The sequence below is a fragment of the Falco peregrinus genome, chromosome 3 (assembly GCF_023634155.1).
Source record: "Falco peregrinus isolate bFalPer1 chromosome 3, bFalPer1.pri, whole genome shotgun sequence".
In the NCBI taxonomy this organism is placed as follows: domain Eukaryota; kingdom Metazoa; phylum Chordata; class Aves; order Falconiformes; family Falconidae; genus Falco; species Falco peregrinus.
In genome coordinates this window covers 56,498,710-56,525,743 of record NC_073723.1, presented here as the reverse complement: position 1 = coordinate 56,525,743, position 27,034 = coordinate 56,498,710, and the positions used below count along the sequence as shown (strand labels likewise).

Here is a 27,034-nt window from a genome sequence, read left to right as displayed (position 1 = left end):
ACATCCTGAAAGCTCCCACAGTGCCTCTGAAATCCTGCAGGAATTTATTAGGGAAGCTTTGTGCTGTTGAGGCACAACCAAGTCTGTCCCATATGCGGGAAGGCTGAAAAGGCAGGGCGGGAGCTTGAGGTGCTATGAGAAGCTATCTCAAAAGATGAGGATGAAACTTCTGTTCCAACAGTGGCCAAGTTTAAACCTGAGCAATTCTTGTGAAACGCTTGAGACATAAATAACGAGGCACGCTTCATTTTTCTGTATTGTCTATAACTACATATATTTTTGATGTTTTAAGAATGAATTACAGAAAGAAGAAAAGGAACGCTTCAACACCTGCAGAGATAACACAAATTTATCATGTTTGGACTTCTGCTTTTCATTACTAAAACAAACTTCTAAACTTCAGTTAAGAGATCTAATTCCAGGGATGCTTCAGCAGTAAGTATCTGCCAGCTGAGAGGCTGCTGTGAAGGGTTGCATTGGCTTTTTTTCCTTAGGAGCAGGTCTTCAAGTTGCTGTCCTGACTTTCAGAGGACTAGCTGTTTCATTGCCACATTCATCTTCCCTTATGCTCCTGGCCACTGCTATCAGTCTGTCTAAGCTTCTTTCCCTTTATTTCTTCCTCTGGCTTCTGGCTTTAGGCAATCTTTCACAATGCATAACTGCTTTTAACAGCCTCACAATAAAATCAAGCATCCCTCCCTTTTCCTATTTTGTATTGTATTTTACATACACAAATACTATATGAAAATATTTATATTATTTCCTCATATTTATTATAATCTTTGTAATAAAATGTAAGTATCAGCATCTCCCTACTCTGCAACCTGTTGCAATGCAGCACAGAGTTTATAGCACAGAGCTTTATCCTGCAGCCAGTCAGTTACCCTGTAGCGCCCTGTTCTGCACCGGGGAGTAAGGGCAACACATTGGGAGGGATGGTGCAGGGTTTTTTCTCTGAATCTCATTAAGGAACACTTGACAACAAATGATGTAATAAAATTTCTCCTCTAAAAAGACAAAATGGAGATGAGTAATACAGATAGCAGATAAATCTTACACCCCTTCAGATTCCTGCAGCATTGGACTGACTCTGGGTGGACTTATCCCACAGCACACTGCACAGGCCCCATCCATAGAGGGAAGCTCCTCCTTGGTCATTCAAGCTTTTTTAATATTCTTACATGAAAACAGCTATTCACAAAGGATGTTCACATGAGAACTTCTTGCTGCACTTCTAGATAAAGGCAAGGTCACGCAGGTGGTGTAACCGCCTGCACCAAGTAGGAGCTGCCAGCAGGCTCCTCTGAGAAGACGCTGGTGGAGTATGTCTGTCCTGCAGCCAAGGAATTTGTGTGTCACACCACAGGCCTGATGGCAGCACAGCACAGACCTGGACTTGCTCGAGTTCACTGTACTGTGGATCACTGACTCCTGGATGTACAGTGGTCTGGTTAGGATCACTATACTCCACCTGCTTCCAGCATCTTCAGCGTGCCTGTTTTTCACCCATATTTGGCCTCCTTGCACATCCCAGAATAATAACCCAGTGTGTTTTGAAGTGTGGAAATAAAAAAAAAACACCATAGTGTTGCTGATATCAAGGGTTCTTTCTGTTTTGAGCGTATCTTTTATCCTTCTTTTTCATGTCTTTCCTGTTTCAGATAACCTGCTGAAATTAGTGATGAAGCAAGCATGAAACACTTCCATGTTAGAGATGAATGCACTGGTAAACAGCCTCGTAGAGAATGCACTGAACTGTTCTATGATTTTCACAGTATAGTATATTTTACACCCTCTAGCATTCTGGGATGGGGCAATGGGGCAATATGACTGCTGGATTTGAAGCTGTAAGGCCATAGCGCTTCCTGAGGAGAAACTTAGTTAGGGAGGGGACTTCTGCTGGGTGTAGCACATAGTCAACTAATTGAATTCATGGCTGCAGGCAACCAAACCCTATGACTAGAAGTATTTCACCTGGAAATTTTGAAATAATGCCACTCTTCATTGCCATTACTTGAAAAAAAATAATCACGTTATTGTGGTTGATGTCATCATTAGCAACTATACAGGCCAAGATGCTGACCTTTTCTCATTTTGAAGTACCATTCGCAGCTGAGAGAAGACAAGTAGCACCTCCCTACACCCCTTTCTGCCTCTGCACAGTTCACTTAGGTTGCTAGTGATTTATCCAGGGCTGAACTAAGGAAGAACTTTTGGAAAACATTTCAGACTTGGAGACAGACAAGAATTACTGGGCATTGATGTTGTTATCCCCCATGAAACGTTACAATTTTATTTATGATACAACTCTTTATTGTGCTGACACTTTGTTTTCTTCCTCTTCAGACTAGAGCATACTGGTCAAATTTGAGATATACAACTTAGCAAGGGAGTATATACAGGGAAATGGCAATTGGAAGTAATAAATGATACATGACAGGTTGCATGTGTTTTCATGCAGTAAAATGTTTAATGACTGAGTGTTCATTAACTGACCAATGGTCATGGGACAGAAGCTCAGTATTCGTTCCTTAGTAGCTTGCATGCAGCCCTGGTGCACTTCTTGGGAAAGTTGCTCCTCAGCTCTGTCTGGAAAGCAGTGCAAGCACAGGCTCTTATCATATTTCCATACTGATTTTTCTTACTAGACTGGCAAAAGAAAGGCACAGGAGAATTAACTAATGTGCGCTGGCACTTTCAGGCATGATTCCTCTGGATCTTCTCCCTGGATTACCAAAAGCAACTTCCAGCGAGTAATGAAAGCAAATTTTCATGTTGTTCTGAACTACCGGCACTAGGAATTTTTACAGATCTGAGTCTATTGCTGATATTTATTTTATGCTTTGCAAGAAATAACCATGTAATGTGGTTAATTTGTAGATCACAGAATCATGGAATGGTTTGGGTTGGAAGGGAGCTTAAAGATCATCTAGTTCAAACCCCCCTGCCATGGGCAGGGACAACTTCCACTATACCAGGTGGCTCAAAGGCCCATCCAGCCTGGCCTTGAACACTTCCAGGGATGGAGCATCCACAGCTTCTCTGAGGAACCTGTTCCTGTGTCTCACCACCCTCATAGTAAAGAATTTCTTCATAATATCTAACCTAAAGCTACTCTTTCTCAGCTCAAAACCACTATCCCTTGTCCTATCACTACGTGCCCCTGTAAAGAGTCCCTCTCCAGCTTTCTTGCAGGCCCCCTTTAGGCACTGGAAGGCTGCTGTAAGGTCTTCCTGGAGCCTTCTCTTCTCTAGCCTGAACAACCCCAACTCTCTCAGCCTGTCTTCATAAGAGAGGTGCTGTAACCTTCTGATCATCTTTGTGGCCCTCCTCTGGACTCACTCCATGCTGCAACAGGTCCATGTCCTTATGTTGGGGGCCCCAGAGCTGGATGCAGCACTGCAGGCAGGGTGTCATGAGAGTGGAGCAGAGGGGGAGAATCACCTCCCTTGACCTGCTGGCCACGCTTCTTTTGACGCAGCCCAGGATTCGGTTGGCTTTTGGGGCTGTGAATGCACATTGTTGGGCCGTGTCAAGCTTCTCATCCACTAACATTCCCAAGTCTTTCTCCTCAGGGCTGTTGTCATCTATTCTCTGCCTAGCCTGTATTTGTGCTTCAAATTGCGTGATGGTGTGAGCCAGATTAACTAAGATTAGGAAGGCTTTTTGCTCCTCAAAGCAGCACTGAAGCAAGCTCAGGCAGTTTCTGGAGGTATCCTGTAGCAGAAAAGAAAAGAAAAAAAACCAACAACCAAACCACATACTAGAGAAGACTTCATTTTAACATGCCCTTTTTATCTGAATATAGGTATGGCAGGAGAAAATGTAAGAATTCACTGATCCTTTTCTGCCAGGAGGCTCCTAAAACCTGCTAGCAGTTACTACTTTGTAGAAAAGCTTTTGGATTTTTCTAGCTCTATAGAAGACAACTGTACACTGCTATAGCCAGCACAAAACTGAGTTGTGGCTAAAAGAAATGTTCTTAACCAAGGTATGAGTCACCTGTACATATACTTCTCCTTAGCCTTACCAGCCATGTAGTCTTAGACCAAGATTTAGGCTTGGTTAATCACTTTTTTGTTCTTGTGATTCAATCCGTTTGATTTGGTTTTAGTTCCAAAATGATAAATTAGCTGCATGTGGAGAGTTTTTAACTATGAACTTTATAGCTAATTTATGTCAGTTTAGATTGCAATCTAGCAAAACACATCACTGTGAAACTGAAACCAGCTGAAGTACTTCATGTTTAAATGTATATATGCTCCTTATTGGATGACCCAGATTGAGATTTACATTGGATGTAGAGTAGAATGGGAACATTAGAGAAAATTGTTGCCGAGTTACTATAGGAAAATGCTCTCATTGAGCTATTAATTAAGATAAAGTTACAGTACGAGCAGAGCATCAGTAGAAGAAAATCCTACTCAAAACCGAGGGCATTAATAGGTAGTACATGACATGACATTGTCCTTATTTGGTCTTAATCTTCCTCTTTTTGTAAAAGAGAAGTAGCAAATTGCTACTTGAACTGTTGTATGCAAAATCAAGCAGGGTTATTGACATTTTATTCTAATGCTTTAGGTTTTCTGTATTTCTTAGTTCTTTATTTTTCACTTATTTGTGACTCAATACTGATATATCTTTCTGTGTTTACATACTGTGCCTCTATCAGAGTCAACAGTCAAAATCTCATCAACTCTAGTGAAGTTAAGATTTCATGATGTATGCCTTACATGTGATTCTTAGTCACAGATCAGAATTCTTCACTCATATCAGCTGTGGTGTTTTATTCCTAATCAACATTTAATTTGTGCTGTCAAACTCTATGCTGTCTTCCTAATATAATTTATGTAACACTTTGTTATGCAAATCTAGATTTTTCTAAGGCTCGGATCATTAAGTTTTAAAAAAAACCCAACACTGGTGGAGATAGAATAATTTGCAACAAATAAAGCCCATATGAGCTGAAGTTATATACACAGGGAGAAGGAGCCTCTTCAGCAAGTTCCTTTTTCTTAAAGTAAGATAAAAATGTGGCTATTTACCTCCTCCCTCTGGACAGACTTGGTAGTAGAATGTAAACAGTATTCAAATAAATGAAAGAGCATTTTTTATTTTTTTTTTCCTTCAAAACTGCTGATAGCTTTTACATGCATTGCATTTAAATAATATTCTTGTTTATGCTTTCTGTGTAAATACCGCTTCCTTAACTATGTGAATATTAGCTGTATCTGGTTTAAGCTTTTTGTGCTCTAGGATTAGATTCTGGTCCCAGAAAGGCATCAGTAATTACCCAGTGTATTATCTTGCCCTGAAAAGACAGAAAAAACAATTCACATTCCCCATAGTAATTGGGACCACTTAATGACCTTGAGGGTCTTCTTTTGATTAATTGATTTGATTTGAGCTTTAAATGTTTTCATTTGCTATCTATAGTTCACAAAGACAGATGGGCCAAAGGTTAGATTTAGTAACTGTCAAAGGTTAGTTTTAGTAACCATTTTAAATATCAAAGTTCATGTACTGCTGTGCAGAGTATCAGTTTGGGAGATGCTCACCATAAAGAACAGCGAGGTTCAGTTATGTACTAAAAGACCTCAAATATTTCAGTAAACTCTACAGTCAAAACTAGCAACTTATAAAGTGCAAGCACGATATAGGGATTGCTATCAGAAAGTTAAAATATGTCTTGCAGTTCTCTCTTTAAATGTATAAGGCAATTTAATATTAGAACTAACAGATGCAGCACAATCTATTTTAGGTCCTTGTAGATTAAAACTTTGTTATGTTTTGATCAGAAAGAAAGCATGTGTTCAAAAAAGCCCTCTCTCAAATTTAAGTGGAATATGTCGCTTCGCCTTTAAAATGTGCATTATTGTCATGTTCTGAGACTGGGTATATTCTTTTTATTATTGTTTCTAAAATAATTAAATGAACTCTGTCCATGACACTGAAGACAAAGAAGCCTCACTGATCCTGGAAAAAATTACCTTTCCAATTATCACATATAGAACAACCTTTAGTATTTATTATCTCACAACAGGAGAGTTATGTATTTAGCTGTATTGGTACTCAAACAAGATCAGGATAGAGCTTTATTTTATTTTTTCAATTACAACTGTTTTCAATTACAACAATGGCACTGTTGGCAAATGCTTATCTTGGTAATCACTCTAACTCTCAAATAATTTCAGCATAACTGCTGTGTAACCAGTTGTTCTCCATCCTGAATATATGCAGCTGATAATACAGTGTTGGGTTTGTCTATGCTCAGTTGCATCTTGGGGTGTTTTTGTTACTGTTTTTTGTTTTTAGAACGTTGTGTACTGTTTCTGAACTCTAATCCTGTTATCCAGAGCAGGTGCAAATTCTCCCAGCTTTTGAGAAAGGGGAAAACAAAGATTACCTTTAATTCTTCACAACTCTGTCAGTATAGAAACACATCGGAAGAAAACATATGAACTACAAACTGCAAAAAAGGTGGTACTCGTACTTTTCACTCAAGCAAAGAGATCTTTCTTGATCAGTGCTGTTCTCCAAAAGAAACGCATAAAACTTGCCAATATTAAGTAAATGAACTGCATTTCTGTAACTGTAATGAAAACTGCTTGAGCACCTATGATTTGTTTTCAATCCTTTTTAAAAAGAAATTATACAGTTATAAGAATGCCAATTGTTCGAGTGACATAAATGCAAGGTAAAAATGACTATTTGTAAAATCATCACTGAAGTATAACTGCTTACACATTTTAAAAGTAGAATTAATGAATAAAGCAAAAAAATGTAACGAGTAAATAAAAACCTCTTGATTCTGCAGCAAAGCATGACAGAAGTAGATTTTGTAACAATTTATTAACGCTACATCTTGAGCAAGTTATATAGGCTGCTTACTGACAGGAGTAGGAGAAATGTTGAATTTCCTTTACTTGGGACAGCAATTAAACCTAACCTGGGAACAAATTTATGACTCGAGATCACGCGTTCTTTCAGAAACACACAAGAATGGTTCAGGGGAGCTGCACGGCAGGCAATGGGGACAAAGGAACAGAAGGAGGAACTACCCCGCTTGTCCCTCAGGAACACGGGCCACAGGAAGGGAAGGCCGCGGGTGCCGAGGCAGTCCCGAGAGAACCGGAGCCGAGGGGCTGGGCAGGGAGGCCTGCAGGAGACCCTCACACAGAAGTAGCTGATGCACGGACAGGCTTCGCCATTTCGCCTCGGTCCGGGAGGTGCCAGCCGGGGCCTGCCCAAGCAGGAGCCGCGGCCCTGCCCCGAGGCTGGGCCACCACAGCCCGGCTGTCCCGGCAACACTCTGCGAGCGCCCCTGAGCAGCCGCCTCTGCCCTTCCGACCCGCTCGCCAGGTGGGCTCCGGGACGCAACAGCGATCGCACGGGCACACCGACCAAAGAGGGCCCGGACAAGCCCCGCGGCGGCGCAGACGGACACCCACCCGTGCGCCGACACCCGCCGAGCGGCTGCGCTGCGGCTGGCCCGCCGGGGCACCGTCCTGGCGGCGGCACCGGCCGCAGCGTCCCCGCCGCCCCTGCGCAACTCCCCCCGGGCGCATGCGCACACGGCCTGCGCCGGCACCGCCTGCCCTGCCCCTCCTCCCTCAGGTGCCCATGGCGGCGGGCGACGCGGAAGTGGCCCAGCAACAAGTGAGCGGCGGCGGGGTGCGGGGGGCTGCGGGCAGCGGCGTGTGTGCGCTCGGGCTGGCACGGTCCTGCCGGGCCGGGCCGGGGGTCCCTCGGGCGGGCAGTGCGAGAGCCCCGTCGCCGGCGGTGACTGTGGCTTCTGGTGAGCGCCGGCCTGGCGAGGGGCGTGGGCAGCTTGGCTTTGTTCAGGCACCAGCGGGTGACTGCGTATGGGCGCTGGCGCCCCATTCTAGGTGTTCCGTTTCTAGGCGGAAGGCGGCCCTCCGTTTTTTGTGGGGCTCTGTTGGGTGGCTTCGCTCGGTTTTACCCCGTAAGCGCTCGCACTCGGGGTGTTTCCCCTGCGGAGGGGCTGGGCCACCCCGGAGCGGCGCTGGGCTGCGGGGGGTGTTCTGGCAGCGCCGCCACCCTTTGCTCACCTTGTCACCGCTGAGAGTTACGGGATTAGCCATGGAAATGCAAAAGCTGGTGTGTGCATGGAAGAGCTGAGCAAAGGTCACTTGTGCTGCGAATCGGGACTGGATCCCCAATATTTGTGGCCTTCCAGTGCAGTGAATCTTGTCGCGCCTGTAAATAAGCTGTAACAGAGAGAGCCTTAAAACTGTGATCGGCACACAAGGTTGTGGCCTTTGGCAGGGTTTATTGACTTTTCCTTAATGCTTTTTACAGATTGATGAAATTGAAGCTCTTTCATCCATATATGGTGAAGACTGGTGTGTTGTTGATGAAGATGAAAAAATCTATTGCATTAAGATAAATGACTGTCTGGATCAACCAAAATGGACCATCTGTTTGCAGGTATGGTGATGTTAAGGAGTTTGGCACACAATTTGAAGTTGAACTGATTCAGGCAAAATCTTGTGCCTGCATGAAACCCTTTTAAATAGGATTTGTTGTCTGCTCATGTGGATTAAGGAGCTTTTCGACTGGAAACTGGCATAGACTTTCCAGTGATTATTCCTGTAACTCATCAATGTGCTTGTGATATTTTCAGTAGTTACATATCCTAATTCCACAACTGACAAAAACTTATTTCAGTGTTTTTCTTCAAAGGCTAATTTCTGACATATTTTTTTACATTGACTTTGTGCAGGACGCCTCAGTGAATCTGCTGCAATTGCTTCAAATTTACTTTTATGGAAAGTGTGGATATGAAATGAAATTCGGATCAACTTAATTGAGTAACTAGCTACTTTATGTTTACAGAACTGAAAACAGCATTTGCTTTGTGGAAAAAACACTGAAGTGTCTTACTTATGGATGTGCAGTGCCACTTAAATCAGTCCAGTAACCATGTATGCAGCTTCTTTCAAATTTCTTTTGCACTTTATTTTGCATGACACTTCATCTGTAAAAATTGCACCATGAAATATAATACTTGTATGCATTACCATTGTTGGAATCTGCAATACAGATACTCGGGTTTTCTTGACATACTGTAACAACATACTGAACTATTTTCTTCGTTTGTGACACTAATAGTAGTCCTAGTGCTGGGCATCAGAGTCTATCAGTAAAGCTGATAGGAGTAGTCTAGTGAATACTTACCCTGAATTTCTTTCAGGTGATTTTGCCACCAGGATATCCAACTGCAGAGCCACCTATTTATCAACTAAAGTAAGTGAAGTTTTCTTTCAAACATATGTGGTTTTTTCTGTATTACCTCTGTTAACTGTTTATGGTATAAGTTGAGGTTTAGATAAGATGACTCCTTGAGTTAAAACATACCAGGGATGGGGGATGTTTCCAGCAAGAATAGTCTGCTCTTTTTCCTGAGTTAGCCTCATGGAGCTCCCTGTGACAGTTTGCTCTCTTCCCTCAACTCTATTTCTTGCAGCATTATTTTGTGGCAAGGCAGCAGTTAGGCTGTGGAAGGTATGGTGGCTGCTGCCTGTTGTGTTGGACCATGATGTCTCAGTGCTTCCTTGGGTGTACACCCCATGTCTGGATCTTTGTTTCAGATTGTAAGGCATGCTTTTCATTTGAGCACTGACTCTTGTTGGGATGGAGCCTGGCATGTGCCATCTTCCTATTTTCCTTCCCTGCTCTCCCCTTATTGCCTAAAATGTAAACGAGATGGGAATGGAGACATGTAAGCTGATTTGGATGATGGAGGGACCTGCAGAGCATGACACACAGCGTTATCTACTTTTTGGTCAGCAGTATTGACAAGGCAGTGCAAAAGAGTGCTGGTAAACTTGAGGCAAAGTTTATAGTTTAACGTGAGACCAAGAGGGTACAGGTACAGAACTGAAGGGTCATTCTAAATATAATAGATACTATGGTGCTGAAGGAGTTGGAAAGGTAAACTAATAATACATAAGATGGCCCTGAAGTGACAGTGGCCTACCATGAAAAATGATTCCAGCTTTTTTACCTGAGATAGGAAAAGGCAGCCCAAGTTAGGAGTCTTGAAGGAGAACTGGGTGATCATGCTTTTACCAAGATATTTACAACTGGAATCTTGTTAAATGAGAATGATTGACAATATTATATTTTTAAGGTGCTTGTCACATTTCTTTTAAAATGTATATTTGTTGAGATGTTGGAATCAGCATATGGGCACAATTTTCATTGTATTTCTTTTCATTCTAGTGCCCCTTGGCTTCGGAGAGAAGATTATATGGAACTAGCAAATAGCTTGGAAGAAATATATGTGTAAGTTAGACATTTGTGAAATACAGTAAAAGGAGACAATGCATTTTCAGTTTCTTGCCTTTCTCAGTGTATGCTTTTGAAGTACCTGCATGAAATAGCAAGTTTCTTTTATAAATCTAACAGGTAAAGGTGCCATTTGTTTAGTAAGCGTTTTGCAAGAACGAATCATGTTAAACTGACAAATTTGATTTATGTTGTTTAGACCTGGTGTTCTGTAAGGATAGAAGCTTCATTTTGACTCCTAATAGAATAGACTCCCTTTAGAATCTATGAGATTGCTTATGAATTGGTGCTATGAAGTATGAGATTTCTGCATCTGTTCTACATTTAAATGTTAAATGGCGGGATGTGGAAACATTCGATCATGTCTTAGAGTGCATAAGTGGCAAAACAGTTTTTCTTAAAAGATAGCTAAGGGATAAGTAGGTTTTAAAACAAATTAAACATATGTAGAATCTATTAACTAGAAACTAACATAGCGGACTGTTTACTGTCACAGAGTGCATTTAACAACAATGCATAATGAATGCAGGAGAATAAAGGGAACATTTAGAAATACTCAAATTATGTGTTTCTGAATTGGTGTGAAATTGGGGTAGTAAATGTAGTAATTTTATATGGTTTACTTAATTCTTCAAGATCCCAAAGAGAATATAAATGAAATGAAATGAAAATACGTCATAAGGAAGCACAGTCATGCCCAAAGTACTAAAATCTGAACATCTCGCACAAGAGATGTTTTTTAATGCCATAAAATAAGGAAGAGAGCACTTAGCTTGCATGCGAGTTTTTGTCTAATTGCTCAGTTACTTTGATTAACTTGGGTTTCTTATCTAATTAAGCAACATGTAATTTAAGCAAGTAAAACTGCATTTGAAGTGTTTAAAAATGCACAAGGATTGTAAATGAAAAGTTCTATGGGGTCCTATTAACTACCGTTGTTCAGTGGAACTAAAAGGGCAGAGATTGTCCTTATCTCTGTCCAGATTCATAGGATTTGCTGGAGTTTCTACCAGAGGTAGAGCTGCTGTAGGTGGTTCTTCAAATGTCCTGAGCATCTTGCACAAGTTGCCACATGAGGACTGTGAGATGGAATAGCATGGTTGTGAAGCAATTTTCTTTTCTTTTCTTTCCCCCTGCAGTCTTGTAGGCTGTTAAATTGTGCTAGTTATACGAGTCCCTTGCAGCTCCATTCTGTCTGTATCAGTTGCTGTTCAGAGCCCTCACTGGTCTGCTGTCATCTTCGTTTGTTCAGCAGGAAATGAATATATTTGTACTTTAGGCCGTGTATGTCATTTTAGACTTTAAAAACCTGGAGTAGTCACTGATATGCACAGTGTTTGTAAAAGCCTTTTATCTATCCAGTGTCTAAATAGTTATCAAATAAACAAAGGTACTTTGCATCATTTACATTGTGTGTTTCACTAGGTTTCTAGTCCCTAGTGATCTAAATTATGTAGTTCTGCAATGTAAAACAGTATGAACTACACTGTCAATCACTATATTCTTAAGGAAGTGGAAAAACTGGATAATTACAGATCACAAGTCTGTTGTAGGAGACCCAAAACTCTTAAAAACGTAGCAAATGTTTGGTTTGTTTTTTGTTTCTTTTTTTTTCCGGATATTCTTCTGGTAAAACTTTTATTCAATAGAAAGCTTTGTTTCATGACATAGACAAAAATGACAAGAAAAACAGCAACATAGAAAGGTAACCTTTCAACACTGAGTGTAATTTGCGAATAGGCAGAAACTGAAATTGGGTGATAGCTGAAGAAATTGCTATTTACTTATGCAAAACAGGGCAATCTTATTAATTGTCTTATCTCTCTCATTCCATCATTAAAACAAATATAGTTCTTCATGTATTGAAGTACTGCTTCCGTATGATAAGAAGCAACATGAAATCAGGATGTTGAATTGTTCTGGATTCTGTCCAGATTTTGAAGAGAGCGCTACAAGGTTATAAATTCCTTATTTTTGCTTGAATATTTTTCTTAACATATCTATATTTAGATGAATTTCTGATTGTATTCAGCAGTAGTGCTGTATACATTAAGCAAAGTAAGCGTTTTCAAATGTAATTTTGTTACTTATATGTGCTTACATGGTGCCCCAGATGGTGGCAGTAAGAACAAAATTAATGAGAAACCGTGAGTTACATACAACCCTAAATCTTTAGTTTTGTTTTTGAGGCATATTAAAATATAATTGCAAAGACAAATTTTTAGGACACCATTTCAAATATATTTTGTTTGGGTCGTGCTGCACGTTAAGGCAGCATTTCTTAACTCTGAGTGTGTGCATTAAAAATGTATTCATCCCATCCTCCCCCAGTACTTTAATACACAGCTGTGCCCCCCGGCTGAGGACTACTAAACCTAAATCCTTACCTCTCTGTCCTATAGGACTGCTTGTTACCCAGACTCTAGCATATCAGTCCAGTGCTTCACTGTGTCGACTGCCACTCACTATCACAGTCCACTGACATCAGCCTCTGCTGTGCGTGCACTGGCTGCTTGAGGGGGAAGAGAAGTGGGGTTGTTCCAAGGAAGAGCCCACTCCCAAACGTGAAGGGAAAGAGCCCTCAGCCACAGAGCATCTGAAGGAGCTCACCACTGGCAGTACGTTTTGAGGAGAAAACTGATCTGAAACAAGCTGTAAGGCTAAACATCCTAGCTTAGTATTCTTTTGAAAATACTGAAGACTGGCCAGCTTCCTTTTCTCACAGTTGCTTTCCCTTTCCTTAGTGGTCAGAAAGCTTCTGGCTGTTCTCCAGCAGTAGTGCTTTTAATGTTGTTTTTTTAAAAAAAGCCACTCACAGAAAAAATCTATAATGATGCTGATATCATGTGTTTTACCCAGTGAACTACTGAGACAGAGCTCTTCACAAGCCCATCTAAGCTCTTTATGTCACTAGATTATAATGGTCTGTTTCTGTGTGTCTGAAATCTGTATATGGTGTACTTTTCAAGTGAAATCCACAAAAATTATTCTCTGTTCACTGTGAGTTTTAACTTCCAGACAGAACCTTGGTGAAAGTATACTTTATTTATGGGTGGAGAAGATACGAGAAGTTCTGATAGAAAAGGCACGGTCATCAGATCAAGGTACTTCAGAAAATACACAGGTTTTTCAGTTTAGTTCTTGTTCCACTGTGAAGTAAAAATTCATTACAAGTTAAAACTTTATGCCCGGTTTTGTATTGGATCTAAATAACAGAAAACAGCAGTCTTCAGCATCATGGCTCATTGTTTTACCGTGATAGCTGCCTTTTTTGAAAAGCGGTAGAGGAAGAAAAGGAGGTGGGTGGGTGGCCTCAGTGAACTAGAACAAGGTCCTCAGTTCTCTCAGGAATTAAATTACTTGTGTGAAAGCAAGAGTGCTGCACACAGGTACATTATTCATTGTCCTCAGTTCTGCAAAGGGATTATTCATATCAATACTTAATTTCTGGTGTTAAGTGCACTCTTGGGGGATTGCAGTTAGCCTCAAGAGAAGATAAACTTTGGTGGAATATGCAGACAAATAACCAAGTATTCTATCTTAGTTGCATTTTACTATATTGGGATGAGAAGTACATCATCACTAGAGTTGCAGTCATTATTCTGCCCTTACTTTTACAGTGACAGAGTTTGTGTAAACTCACAGTTTGTCTTTCAGAAAGTGGTGGAGTTTTCTTGGTGGTTTTTGTTTGTGCATTAAAAAGCTAAACTGCTATGAGGTGCATGAGTGACATGCATGCATGCACTTGTGGCAAAAGGAAGAAGTATTTTTCTGTGTTACGGATGTTAGTTTAGTCCTATGAGGAATAAAAGACTGCAGAGGAAAAAAAACAGATGTATTTTCAGTGCTGCTTCATAAGGTCTAGTTTTAGTCTTTCAATAAACAGTGCATTTTGTTGCTACATCACAGACATTTAAAAACTCATTTTTCATTGATGTGACTAAAGGAGTGGATACTGAGAAGTGCAAATTTTACTGACAATATTGGAAGTTTGTTGGGTATTTTGACTTCAGCTTGTGGCTTCTATTTAATGCATGTAATGATTTTTCTAGGCCTTTTGAACATGCTGTATCACCCCTCTGCTTTTTCATAGAATGTACCTATGTTCTAAGAACTGCATCATCACTGCATCATAGGCCCTCTAAATAGGAAACTACTTTGTGATATATTAACTTGTCTGTATGGTAGATTCCCTCTAAATCCAGTTGCCAGAGCACTGACTGTGTGCGATATTTACTCTTTTCCTGTTGACTGTTACTTTTTGTGTGTCCTATGAATGAAGTAAAATAGGATTTTGGGAATCCTGGAGTGCTGGAAACTTGTCCAGAGAGATGTTTGAAATATAAAGATTTTATAGCTTCATGAAATAGCATTGAACATCAGGTCTACATTTTTCCCCAAATGACCAATAAAAGACTGGAGTTCTTGTGAAATATCAGATTATTTTGGACTCTAAATTCAGACTAAATTAATGGTAGCACTGTAAAAGCTTAATGGAAATTAAAAACATTATTGTTCTTTTCTTTTTAGAAATACTGTTAATTAGTATTGAAACAGAAGATACTGTGCAAGGATCCTTGCATGAGTATTGTATTCTAAACTCTGAGGAAGATTATAGCTAATACTGGACTAAGAATTTCTGGGTTTTGTTATAATTAATGTTATCATTCTGCATTTCATAATTTTTAACAGTAAATTGATTAGAACTGAAAAGCCAGAGATTTTTGAGAAAAAGAATTTAAAAATTTGTCTGGTCTCAAAAAAGATAATGTAAGACATTCTACTACTTGTATCTTAATAGATCCAGATATTAAGAAAACCAGTGAAGAAGTTGATGAAGATGATGGAGATGATTTTCTCTTAGACTATCAGCCCATTCAGGAAGAACAAATTAAAATGTTAAATTACATTACATCTGAAAATCAAGAAGGTAAAAAATATGTCCTTGTTAATTCTGATGAAATAACTTGGAAGGGAGAGGCCGTAAGATGCTGGTTTTCTGCTCAGCTTTTGAGTAAAATTACTAACATTAAAATTATAATAAAGATTAATAACAGTCATAAAAAAACCCAGCATATTTTTGGTGGTTCTGTATGTCATCTTACGTATGTTAACAAATCCATTTGTTGAAGCTGAGACATGTTTTACTTACGTAGCCATATGCAGTGTTCCAGTACCTTTAAAAGAAAACAAACTCTTCCTTGTTTGTGATCAGTAGATGAAGAGCTGCCATCCATACATCACGGAAACCCAATTACAGATCGAAGGAGTACTTTCCAGGCACATCTGGCTCCTGTGGTAACACTCAAACAAGTTAGTAGAAATCAAATCTGCTCTTTTTGTCTGTACTTTGATCTTGAAAAAGTATTACTGAAAAGCCAAATACGTCTATCTGTCTTTGCTAATATTGTCTGAGTAGTCATCAGTTTCTCACTTTCATGATCAGCTAAATAGCTCTAAATATCATCTCTGCAGTGCTTCCTGCTATTCTTTACCATTATGTGCATTAGATGTAAAAGAATAATAAAACTGAAATTTGACTTTTGGATGTTGGCAAGTTTTATCATAAGATATTTGGAAGCTGCTGAGTCTACCATGTGTTACTTAGAAAATGAATTAAAATGAGTTTATAAATGTTTTCTTTCCTTCAGAAAGGAATTCAATTGAAAAATACACTTGGATAATGGATAAGTAAATCTTTATCAAGACCTAAGTTAGAGGGGTGAGCATGCTTCTAGAGGTGTATTTGCCTATAGCTAGAAAAAATCTTAGCGCTAGTTTTCTCTTGCTGATCCTTGGTGTGTGTAGACCTAGGCAGAGTGCTAGAAAAGGGCAGATACATTTTGTTTCCCATCATACTTCCCCTCTTTCAGCAGTTTAACACAAGGTAACAAAAGTATCCTTGTGTTTATATTACTGATTTTTCTTTTTTCTATCCTTTGAGGAATTTGTCCCATTGCTTCTTGCACCGGAAATAACTTTTAGAATTCACAGCATTGTATGAAAACATGCCTTCCAGTGTTTGCTGTGAATCAGTTGCTCATAACTGTTTGTTGCACCTCTCCGCTTTCTCTGTGCAGTTACATTTTTCTAGACATCTGTCATATTTTATAGACCCTAGTTTTCTGTTTTCCAGGCTAAAAACCTCCAGTCTGTTTTGGTACATGTAATGTATGCTGTAACCTTTTTGAAATGCAGATCAGAACCGTACACAACAGTGAAGATACAATCACTCCAAGGGATTTATAGTGGTGTGAAGAGTTCTTCTGTTTTCCATATTCTTTTCCTAGTAATATCTTTCAACTTACTTTTTTGACCGTTATTGAGCACTGAGTTGGTGTTTTAGTAGTAATGTCTGCTGTAACAGCAAGATCTATTTTTGCAAATGCCAATAGCTGGTTTGGAATTACTTTGTACATCACTTTGCATCTATTAATATCAGTCTCCTTTGATCTGTTTAGTGGGGAAACTACTGAACAACTCATGTTTTCTTGTAATTAACTGAGAGTTGAACCTTGAAAGGATTTTCTTGTTGCAGCCTACCAGTTTGTGCTGCAACAAGGCTTTACCGTTGGTCAGATTCTACTGTCTGTGCTGTACCTCCTTCCTCCAGAGATCAGACCACACCGCTGCTCCTCCATCCAACCCCTCTCCCGTGCTCCTCAGGGCTATTTAACCACTTAGCAGAACGAGCTACACCTGCACATCATCCATGTCAATCAACCCACTGCCTCTGCGGCAAGGCCACAGCTGCATGTTATCAATGCTAATCAACCCACTGCCTTCATCCCTCTACAATTTTCTTCTTCTTTTTATCTAATTCTAGCTTTTATTTTAAGAATTTTTGGTAAGGGATCTTGTCAAATGCTTTTTGAAATTCCAGGTAAGCTAGATCTACTACATGCTCAGTGATTCTGAAAGAATGTTGGCAGATTGACAGGGTTTTGAGGCATATTTCTGTATAAAAAAGCTGTAACATTTTAAGTTGTCCATAGGTTTTGGGTTTTTGCTTCCTCATTAGTTTGCCTAGTATGGACATAAGACTTTTGTCTTTAGTTCCCTGCATCCTTTCTGAAGTACCTTTGAGGTTTTGGTATTGCATCAGTCATCTTCTGCTGCAGAAACAGTTTTAACTGGTAGGTTAGATGCCTTAGCTATAGTTCAACAGGTTCATACTCCCTCATTCCAGTGAAAGCTAGCTTCTTTATCAGCTGAAGAGATTAGTATATGCCCGTAATACTTCATTTGCATAATCTATATGCTGCAATGATATTCATTGATATTTTAGGACAGATTGCTGTGTAAATTCCTTTATTGAGTATTTTTAATAGTGGAACTTAACTTCCAGTATAGTTTTGAATAATGGTAGCCAGAGTGGTACTGTAATTACTTAACAGAATATGTTACTATAAACCTTATGGGGCAAAGAAAGTGATTGTCATATTTCAGGTAGCAGGCTGTATTTGGTACCATTGCTTTTTCTTGTCTGAATTTGTCTTATTCTGACATTTAAAATGTCTGTGAGTCTTGGAATTGACATTGATTTAGTAAGGTAGCACTGAAAACTGATCTGTTTAAGCATCTTCTGTCTTTTATAAGGAGGTGTGTCACTGACATGTAGAGAATTATATCCCTTAATTCCCTAAGGCAGGAATAACAGAGAGGGGAACAGGAGAAATAAAGGCTCAGGAGCTACAACAGGAAAAAAGATAAACTGTTGTTTAGTTATAAGATGTGTGTCTTGGAGGTTCGTTGCTAATACAGATACATAATGAATCTTTAAGGTATGTTTTTAGGAGCCTGGTAGCTGACAGATAAGTAATGTCAAAGGTGATGATTATTTCATATGCCTTGTACCCTACGTCCATGTATTGAAATATATTTATGAAAGTGAATTAAGTAATATAAGTTGTCTTTCTTCAGTGTTCCCCTTTAGGGGGGAAAAAAAGGAGAAAGCATGTCTGAAGCAATGTTCTCCATTAATAAAAATTTTTCATTGGGGTATCTTATATTTGAGGTGATTTTTATAAGCTGAATTTCTTCCAGAAAAATTGGAATTAGCATAGTATAGCTAAGACGGATATTAAATATGTATATTGATTACTCCCCAGAGACGTTTTTCTTTGGAGTGGAAGGCGATTTACTTGCCAAGCATGTTTTCCCAAATGTTTCAGTAATGTTTTGCTCAAACTAGTATTAATTTTGTATTATGTACCAAAACAATGTCTTGATCAAAGCTCTCCTTTTGCTAGACCAAATTGGAAAGGATTGAACAATTGCTAGCTTGTTTAATTAGAAATGGAAGATTAACTGATACTGATAAATGTTTTGAACTTGGTGGTACTTAGGAGCAGAGAGATGTCATGGTGGGAATATCTGTTTTCTGGGAAACAGTGACACTTCCGGACCCATAATAGAACTTTTTTTTTAGTATTATTTCTGTGAAATGGAAACTCTGAAAAAAGGTGTGTTTGTGGAAAAAGGAAAAACTCAAAACGTAGTAGAGCTTTCTAAACATCACATGTTTTTTGTGAAATATGTAAAAGCAGTGTGTTTTTATGTTTTACATGGGAAAATGTATATCAAGTTTTGTTACATTCCAGCTTAATGTTATAGTTCAAAAAAGTAAGCAGATGTAATTGTTACTTAATGCTGATTAAAAATCTTTTCTAGATCTTACTGCCTCCCTTGTTTTGTAAAGTGATTTGACACCTCTACATCTTTAGCAATTACATGAATGTACACAATGCACAAATGCAAGGAACAGCTGTTTTCAGTATCCCAGAAAAATTATTTAAAACTAGCATGAGGGTACAGAGAAGTTGCTTCTTGAGTTATTGCTCTTAAATATTTAATTAATTTTATATCAAAGTGTAAAACTGTTTCATTATGGTATTAAGGTGGTGATGTTTGTTTAGCAGTGATATTGAGATGGTGTGTATGAAATCCCTGTTATAAAACAAAACTTATTTCTGTTTTCTTAAAGGTAAAGAGAGTTCTTGAAAAATTGAATGAGAGCAAGAAAATTGCAAGTGCTACCCACAACATATATGCATACAGGTGAGAGATGAATAGTGATTTTTAAAATTTTTTTTTTCAGTGCTCTTTGAAAAATGAGTGCGGGATGTGAGAAAAGTAAAATTTCTTGCTATTAAATCTTTATAGGAGTAGGTTTCTTATTTGTATGGTGAAGGTTTTAGTCTTTATTTTAAACTTGAAGTCAAGAAAGTAGATCATATAGTAGTAAATATGTTAAGATAGTAAAGCAGCATTAGGAATAAAAAAAAAGACTAGAGGTGGATGTGAAATATGTTGTTATACTTTGTTCTGAGTGTGAGCATGGAAATGCTTCATCATCCTGAACTAAATGTGTTTTCACTTGGGCAAAGTAACTTTTTTACCGGCAACCTTATATTTAGAAATAGCTGAATATTTTTAGTTGATACAAGAGTTGAAACAGAAAGCCTGATGCAGACATCTGACATATGAAGTTTCAGCTGTGAAACTTCAGGGAAGATGAGAAACAGGTAAAAGTGAGTTTCGCAGTGGTCTGTCTCTGGCAACTTTTGTGAGCATAGCTTGCATGAAATTAATTGCTCTCGGTCCAGACAGTGATGCAGATTTTCTGAGGAATGTAAGTGACAGTAAAAGGAGCCTTTTTCATTACTGGAGGAACCAGTTGTCTGAAAAAGCCCGTATAGACGCTGATCCATTCATATGCATTCTGGCGTGATCCTAATGAAATATGAATGAGACCAAGTGAAAGCTTACTTTACCAAGAAGTCTACCTAAGTAAAAGGTTTCTATAGAGAGGGGGTTTCTGTTATTGCCAATGATGATCTGGTTTCTTTCACTCATACTATCTAAATAGATTTCCAAAACGCAACAGAAACATAGTTTCATATTTGTCATCTAGTACCAGAAGCCTCTTTGTCACTGTGTCACCTGTGGATTAACCAAGTTTGGAAGTTATGAAATCAATTGGTAACAAACAGTAGACCTTCAAGCATTACTTCTGGAAATTTAGACCTGGGCAGCTGTCCTTTATATCAAACAATATACCCCAAAGTTTCCTGGAGTGCCTTGTGAGGAAGGAGGTGGCATGGAGAATCTAAAGTTGAACTTCAGTAATAGTTTCATGCTGCTGCTGAAATACAGACCTAAGTAATTATTCATAATATTTTTGTTCGAGTTCTTCCAGTTTGTGGTTGTGTATCATAATTCAAACCTGTATCTGGTAGAGTTGGTTTCAGCTAGGCATAATTATTAGGTGAAAAACCTAAGGATTTTTCTGATTAGGGATTTTGCACTGGTAATGACTCTGGAGTTAAGCTGAAGCAGAATTAGCTAAAGCCCATGTAAAAGCTTCTCAAAACTTGTTCTGCTGTACAGAATAAGTACTTGTGGTTTACCCTAAGCCTCATCCTGTTTTCATGTAAATGTCCTTAGTAGAGAAGTAGAATTGATACACATGCCTATACAAGATCTCAGACTTCATTAATCATGTCAACATGTCAGTTGATTGACTTTTTTAAAATCTGTTTTGTTTGGGTGGGGCTTTTTCTTTTTAAGAATATACTGTGAAGATAAGCAGACATTCTTACAGGATTGTGAAGATGATGGGGAGACAGCAGCAGGTGGACGTCTTCTTCATCTTATGCAGGTTATCAAAACTAATCTTTGACTTCTGGAAGTCTTGAACAGATTTTAAAAATCACTAATATATAAATAAACTTGTAGAAGATTATTTCAGTTATTGCTCTACCTGTAACCAATTAGAGGATTACTTTCTCAAAGGTGAAAGAAAACACACAAACTGTTGCATTTCCAAGTCTTGGATCATAGGAAAAAATAGTGCTTCATAGGTGCAGTAATAGTTTGAATGGTTTAAAAGATAAGTAAATTTTGATTCCTATGCTTACTGTGTGGTGTAAGGTATATAGAAAATGAAGTCTGGAAGAAGCTGATTGACAGAATGCAACAGCTGACCTTTGCACAGCCTTTCATTTGTTTTCCTCAAATACTTGTAATAAAAAGACACATTTGATCTTGCAGAGTAGAGCTGCAATTGCAAAAGGTAGTGAGAGTGAACGAGTTAATTTTTTTTTGATCATTTAATATGTTTCTTTGTGCTGTTTCCAGTTGTGGGTCTTACTCGTACTCACATATATCTCATTTTTCAAGTGTTGAAATGATAATCCCTTGGCAAATTTGCTACTAAATGCGAGTTGAAATTGATAAATTTTGATTCGCTGGCATGATACAAGCCCTAGTAAAACCATAAATAAAATACCATAACTACAGGGGACAGCTGGGTATATCTTATGCAGTGCCTCAAGTCACTTAGCTATATCAGCACACTAATTATTTTTTTTAATTTTCATTTTTAGATTGATGTCCCCTTTACAACAGGGGTTTTCTAAAGGTGCAATTTTCACCTCTAGGAAAACATTAAAATAGTTTATGGGCTGATTTCTGTATGTTCATAGGTCTCGTAGTTTTTCTGTTATAAGCATCTATGAAATATGATCTAGGCATGAAAACGAGATGGTTTAATACACTTAATTGTTGCTATAGTTACAGTTTTTCTTTTGCAATAGAAATCTTATCTTGTTTCAGATAAACCTAGCACTTCAGTCAAGATAGCACTTTCCGGTTACAAAACCCCCTGTATTTTAGATTAATTCTTTCGAACGTAGAGTTAAAAAATTTGCCAACTGTCTTTGGCATCCTGTTTACTGTGAACAGTTGCTATACGTAGACTTTATGGCCAGTGTGTAAATGTGGAGTAGAAAATGCCTGTCAAAAAACCTGCCCCAATCCTCCTTTCTTTTTACATTATCCTTTTTAATTTTAAAATTCTAAGAATATTTCTGTCTTCACAAACAGTAATAGAATCTTCTAATAGTATTGTTCAAATTAGACAAATATATGTATTTTTCTCCTTAATGGAGTTGATGAATAGTTGTTAACATGCCTCATTGATAGCGAGTTCTTACGTGATTTTTCTCACCTCCACCAAAGCGCCATGATACCTTGCAGACCACCGTGGTTTTGTTCAGCCTTATGTAAATAAAGCTGTGTTTGCTCCGTCTGGCTCCAAGCTGTCTGTGTGCATTAGTGTAGTTGCTTGTAAGTGAAGACCTTCCACAGAGATTTCAAGATTACTTCATTTGAGGGACAGATTCAGAATCGTGGTCACTAACCATGCAAGGCTAATTTGAGCAAAAATGCTAACTAGTGATTGTCACTGCACATTTCCATGCAGTAACGTATATCTTATATTTTGACAAGATGTGTGTTTCTTTCTGATTCTTAGTTGGCATTCCCTGTGTTACTAGTGTTTGCTGATGATGGGGGGATCTTGAGGAAAGAATTGCTGTAAGGCGGAATAAATGCCAGTTTTCAAGTCTAGTCAAACCACTTTTAGATTTTGTGAAAAGTAAAGCTGTTGAAGGCCGCCTGTGTTTCTTGCCTTCAATTCCAGTAAAAGAAATCACCACTTCTGTTTAACTCTGTGAGCAACAAAATCAAGTAGAGTCTTAATACACAATTATTTCATGTTACATGAACTCTGTGTATGCCTTTTTGAGCTCAGGAAGCAACTGCTTGGTTGTAAGGGACTAGGACTCAAACCTGGAAAATGAAGAGGGTTTTATGTATTATCTGGGTGCCGTTGCGAAGTCCTCCTGCACATTGCAACAGTACTAGCTTATAGCATTTTAGTATCCATGTGTATAATGCCTGTCCCCTGGCTCATCCATCAGCACTTCCAAAAATGTGGATAGACAATCTGCTTAGTGTCAGAGGCTCTCTGGAAATAATAATTCATCATATCAAAGAATTATAAATGTAACTCGATAATTTTCCCTTTAAGTCATGCCTAAAGTTTGTGACATGTCGATGAACAACTGTAGCACGCATGAGATAGCTTTGTGCCCTTTCTGAAGGATATTGAGTCATTTTACTTTGAATTTACCTTTAGGTAGGAGCTTGGAGATGGAAGCTTACCACAACTGCGGACTTGTTATTGTTTGTTACCCTCTGATAATGTATGTGTGACACTTACCTGACTGAGTTCTTAAAAATGTGAGATAATAGACTTTTCTGTTTAAAATTTGTGTCAACAGTAAAACTAGTTCAATGGAAAAAAACCAAACAACCAACCAACCAACAAACCACTTTTATGTCTTCTTTTCTTTTCTTTTTTAAAATAGATTCTGAATGTCCACAATGTATTAGTTGTGGTATCCCGCTGGTATGGAGGTATTCTCTTAGGACCAGATCGTTTTAAACATATAAACAATTGTGCAAGAAATGTACTTGTGGAATACAACTATGTACCTTCAGTGGTAAGTTTCTGCCACTTAGGAGGACGGCATTTGTATGTGAACTTGTGTAAATTGCCACTGTTAAGATGAAGCCAGAAGAAAAGTAGTATAACCTGTGGTGTTCTCTGGTTGCTTTGATGCATTGAAAGTGTGCATAGGATCAGTGGGAAGACTCCTGAAGAACTTCAAAATAAGTTAGTGACCTGATTTCTCAGTGTGAGGTGTGCAACAGAAGGGTGGCAGCAGTTGGGGACATTGATCCAGAACACGAATTTGAGGGTTGGGGGAGGGTGGGAGGGGGAAATGCCTCTTCCTGTGTGTTCAGAAAGCTGGAAGCTGCTGCTTCTCTTGCTTACCTGTTCTAGTGTGTAGGCAGACTGATCCTGGGAATCACTGTAACTAGAAGGCATTTTAAAAATTGAAAGCTTTGTTAGACCCAAAGAAGTTTTCAGAATTGTAGATGATAGACACCATTTAAAAAGAAAAATGACAACTAGAAGAATTCAAACAAAGTAACACTAACTGTTACAGAAAAGATTACAGGAAAATGGTCCAAGGGAGCTTAGATAACTCGGGTGACAGAAGTTCCAAATGTCTTTAAATGGCATTTTACTTCTTAAGAAACTTAGGTCATTTAATAGTCTAATATTCTTGTTTTAAGACAGTAGGGAATAATTACTAATGAATACTTGAAAAAGTATGCAACTGTCAGTTTTCCTTTTTATATGAAAGTATCAAAGATTGCTGTGGCTGAAGGCTGAGCATTTATTCCTCCTACACTTTTCAGTTACTTGCTTTTTGCATTTTAGAGGCAGTTTATCAATGTTCTCTTATTTGAAAGTGTTGCTCATAAAATGAAACTAACAAGATTTTGAAGCATTTACCCTCACAAAAAAGTTTAGTCCCAAAAATTACACTTTTCTTTTTTCCCTTCTATTTTTAACAACTTAATTCAGACTCTATGGTGTATTAACAAAGGTATTTTGTTACCAGTGTTCATCAGAAAAATAACAGATGGAACTGACAGTAATTGATATTCTAGTACCATAGATGTGGCTCTTAGTAAAAGTATTCTTTTAGCGGAGTTCAGACATCCTGTTAGGGTCAGTTTCCCTCCCATGTGCAACAGGTAGAAGGGAATAGGTTAAAATGTCCCAGATTCTGGCCGATGTAGTGGCAGATCCCTTTGTCTTTTTGGGGAGTGCTTGGAGTGAATGCCTACTGAAGAAGAGTCTCGTTTTTCAGAATTGGCAGTCAGTAAGCTGACTTGTGCGTAAATGTAAAATGCATTACAATGGTGATCGTTGATCCAGCAAAACTGGTAAAATTTTGTTTTTCCCAGTGTAGGTTTGTTTCACTTAGGGAAGCAGTTTTAATATATTGGTGCGCGGTGTAGTGTAGAAGTATTCCTGTACTGGAAACCTCTTCCTTGAGTGGAAATGGCTTAGATTATTTTTACATTATATGCTTCTGTTGCATAGCTCTCTCTATAATTTTATCGTTGCTGAAGGCAGAAGTTTCTAAATAGCAAGATAAGCAGACAAATTAATGAAACTGGATAAATATAACACAGTTCAAAACTTTCATAAATCTCAGTGAACTATGAACACTGTTCATATTAAAAATAATTCTCATGGGTGACTTTGAGAGAATACTCACAGTGTGTAAGAATGCTGTTTAAATTTTTAAATGCTTGTTTTTCATTTCAGGAAGAATCATCTAAACAAGCAGGAAAGAGCAAAAAGATAAGGAAGGACAAGAAGAGAACAGAACACTAATTTATTTTTTAAAACTATAAAATATTATTTTCCATGTATTTATACAAAGAAAACATGGACACTATTGCCTTATCCAATACAACAGACATTTTGTATTCAAAAAGAATTCAATAAAGCTGTAGATGTATTTTAATCTTGTTCTGTGATTTCTTTTGCTGTTCTTAAGTAGAGCTTAGGCAGAAGTTTTCTATATTCATGTGTGTTTCATAACATGGAGCTGAGTGCATTGCAACATCTGGAACCCCTTCCACACCCCACCCCCTCCCTCCAAACCATGGTTGACTAATTTAAAATGTTCTCTATTCCTGGGTTCAAACTCAAACACCTGTTTTGTATTAGTAATTGAATTCCCTAGTTTGTTGCATTGAGGGTGAGACTCATAGGGAGTCATTCATAGACCAGGTCACTTATGAAGTTTTAGATTTTCTGTACTTAAAAGGAAAGTGTGTGGCCTTGGAGAGCCTGGTCCTGTCTATGCAGTTCTTGATCATACTAGATAGGGCATGCTTGGTGACATAAGAAGGACTGAACATGAGTGACAAACTAAGAAACACAAATTCCTTTGGAATTTCTTTGAGGATTGTTCTGTGGCTGTCAGGACTCTAGGAGCCTGTTGAAAAGCTGAGAATTAAGTGTTGTGTAATGAAAGAAACCAGTGATTTCAACAAAGAATATGGGGATTTTGAAATTGGATGGTTACAGCTAGTAGCGAACATCAGTAAACATTCTGAAGTGACTTCCATGGTGTAGAGTGAGGAAAAAACAAAGTGTTAACGATGTGATCACAAACACTTGAATTTTCTACTCTTTTATTAATACCTTCCAGACTGTTCTCTAATGCATTGCAAAATAATTAACAGGACCTTTTGTCAGTTAATTGTTATGTTGCTATTTAGATTAGATGTAAATATTCTTTAACATTTGCTTGCTATCTTCTACTTGGGGAGTATGGACTTTAATGATCCATTGGACTTTTTTTTCTTTTTCTCAAGTTAATTTCTAAACTTTGTGATCCATTAATTACTAGCTGAGTCACAGGTGCTTTCTTAGGTCAGGTACACCTTACATAGCTCGTACAGTAATGGCAGGGCAGTGACTTTTTTTAATGATGTTTCTCTAGTGCTTTTACAGAGTTCGGAGGTGTATTTGTAAGACTAACTGATTTGCCCACCGGTTCAGTATACGACTTTTTGCCAGTATGTTTTTATACTGAACTGTTCATTATAGTTCTCTAGCATGGGTACCCCAGAAAACCTTTCCCAAGGCATCTAATCAAAGTAACTACTCCAAAGTTTGATAGCAACAGAGATATTCCTTAACTATTTCAGTAACTTGATAAGTACCACTAAAATTCATGACTTAAATTTAAATTTTTGGTTTTATTGCTGATTCTCTGGAAGATAGGTTCTGCGTTGATTTATTGAAACAGTTTTATGCAGTTACATGACCTTGTCTGCATAGTAAAACTTCTGGGTTAAGCCTTAGCATCTGCACTTGTGATAAAAAAATTGCATTCCTCCCAGGGAAGGAGATCCATGTATTACAGTATGTATCGGTCTTGCACTTTTTGGGTCATACAAGTATTTCTTGTTCATAGTTCGTCTATCTTAT

General features: G+C 38.4%; 1 protein-coding gene across 2 annotated transcripts; it reads left to right on the top strand.

Moving 5' to 3' along the window:
* The first annotated feature begins 5,874 nt into the window (after window positions 1–5,874).
* Window positions 5,875–25,556, top strand: IMPACT (impact RWD domain protein). 2 transcript variants are annotated; one of them, XM_055798368.1, is made up of 11 exons: window positions 5,875–7,659; window positions 8,323–8,451; window positions 9,218–9,270; window positions 10,249–10,311; window positions 13,333–13,418; window positions 15,116–15,244; window positions 15,530–15,627; window positions 19,301–19,374; window positions 20,887–20,977; window positions 23,532–23,666; window positions 25,355–25,556. In XM_055798368.1, exons 1-11 carry the CDS (start codon window positions 6,964–6,966, stop codon window positions 25,421–25,423), a joined length of 1,623 nt encoding a protein of 540 aa, XP_055654343.1. In that variant the 5' UTR covers window positions 5,875–6,963; the 3' UTR covers window positions 25,424–25,556. The 2 variants fall into 2 exon arrangements, with proteins under 2 accessions (XP_055654343.1, XP_055654344.1); XM_055798369.1 differs by having other exon boundaries at window positions 5,900–7,659; window positions 15,533–15,627.
* The last annotated feature ends 1,478 nt before the right edge of the window (window positions 25,557–27,034 follow it).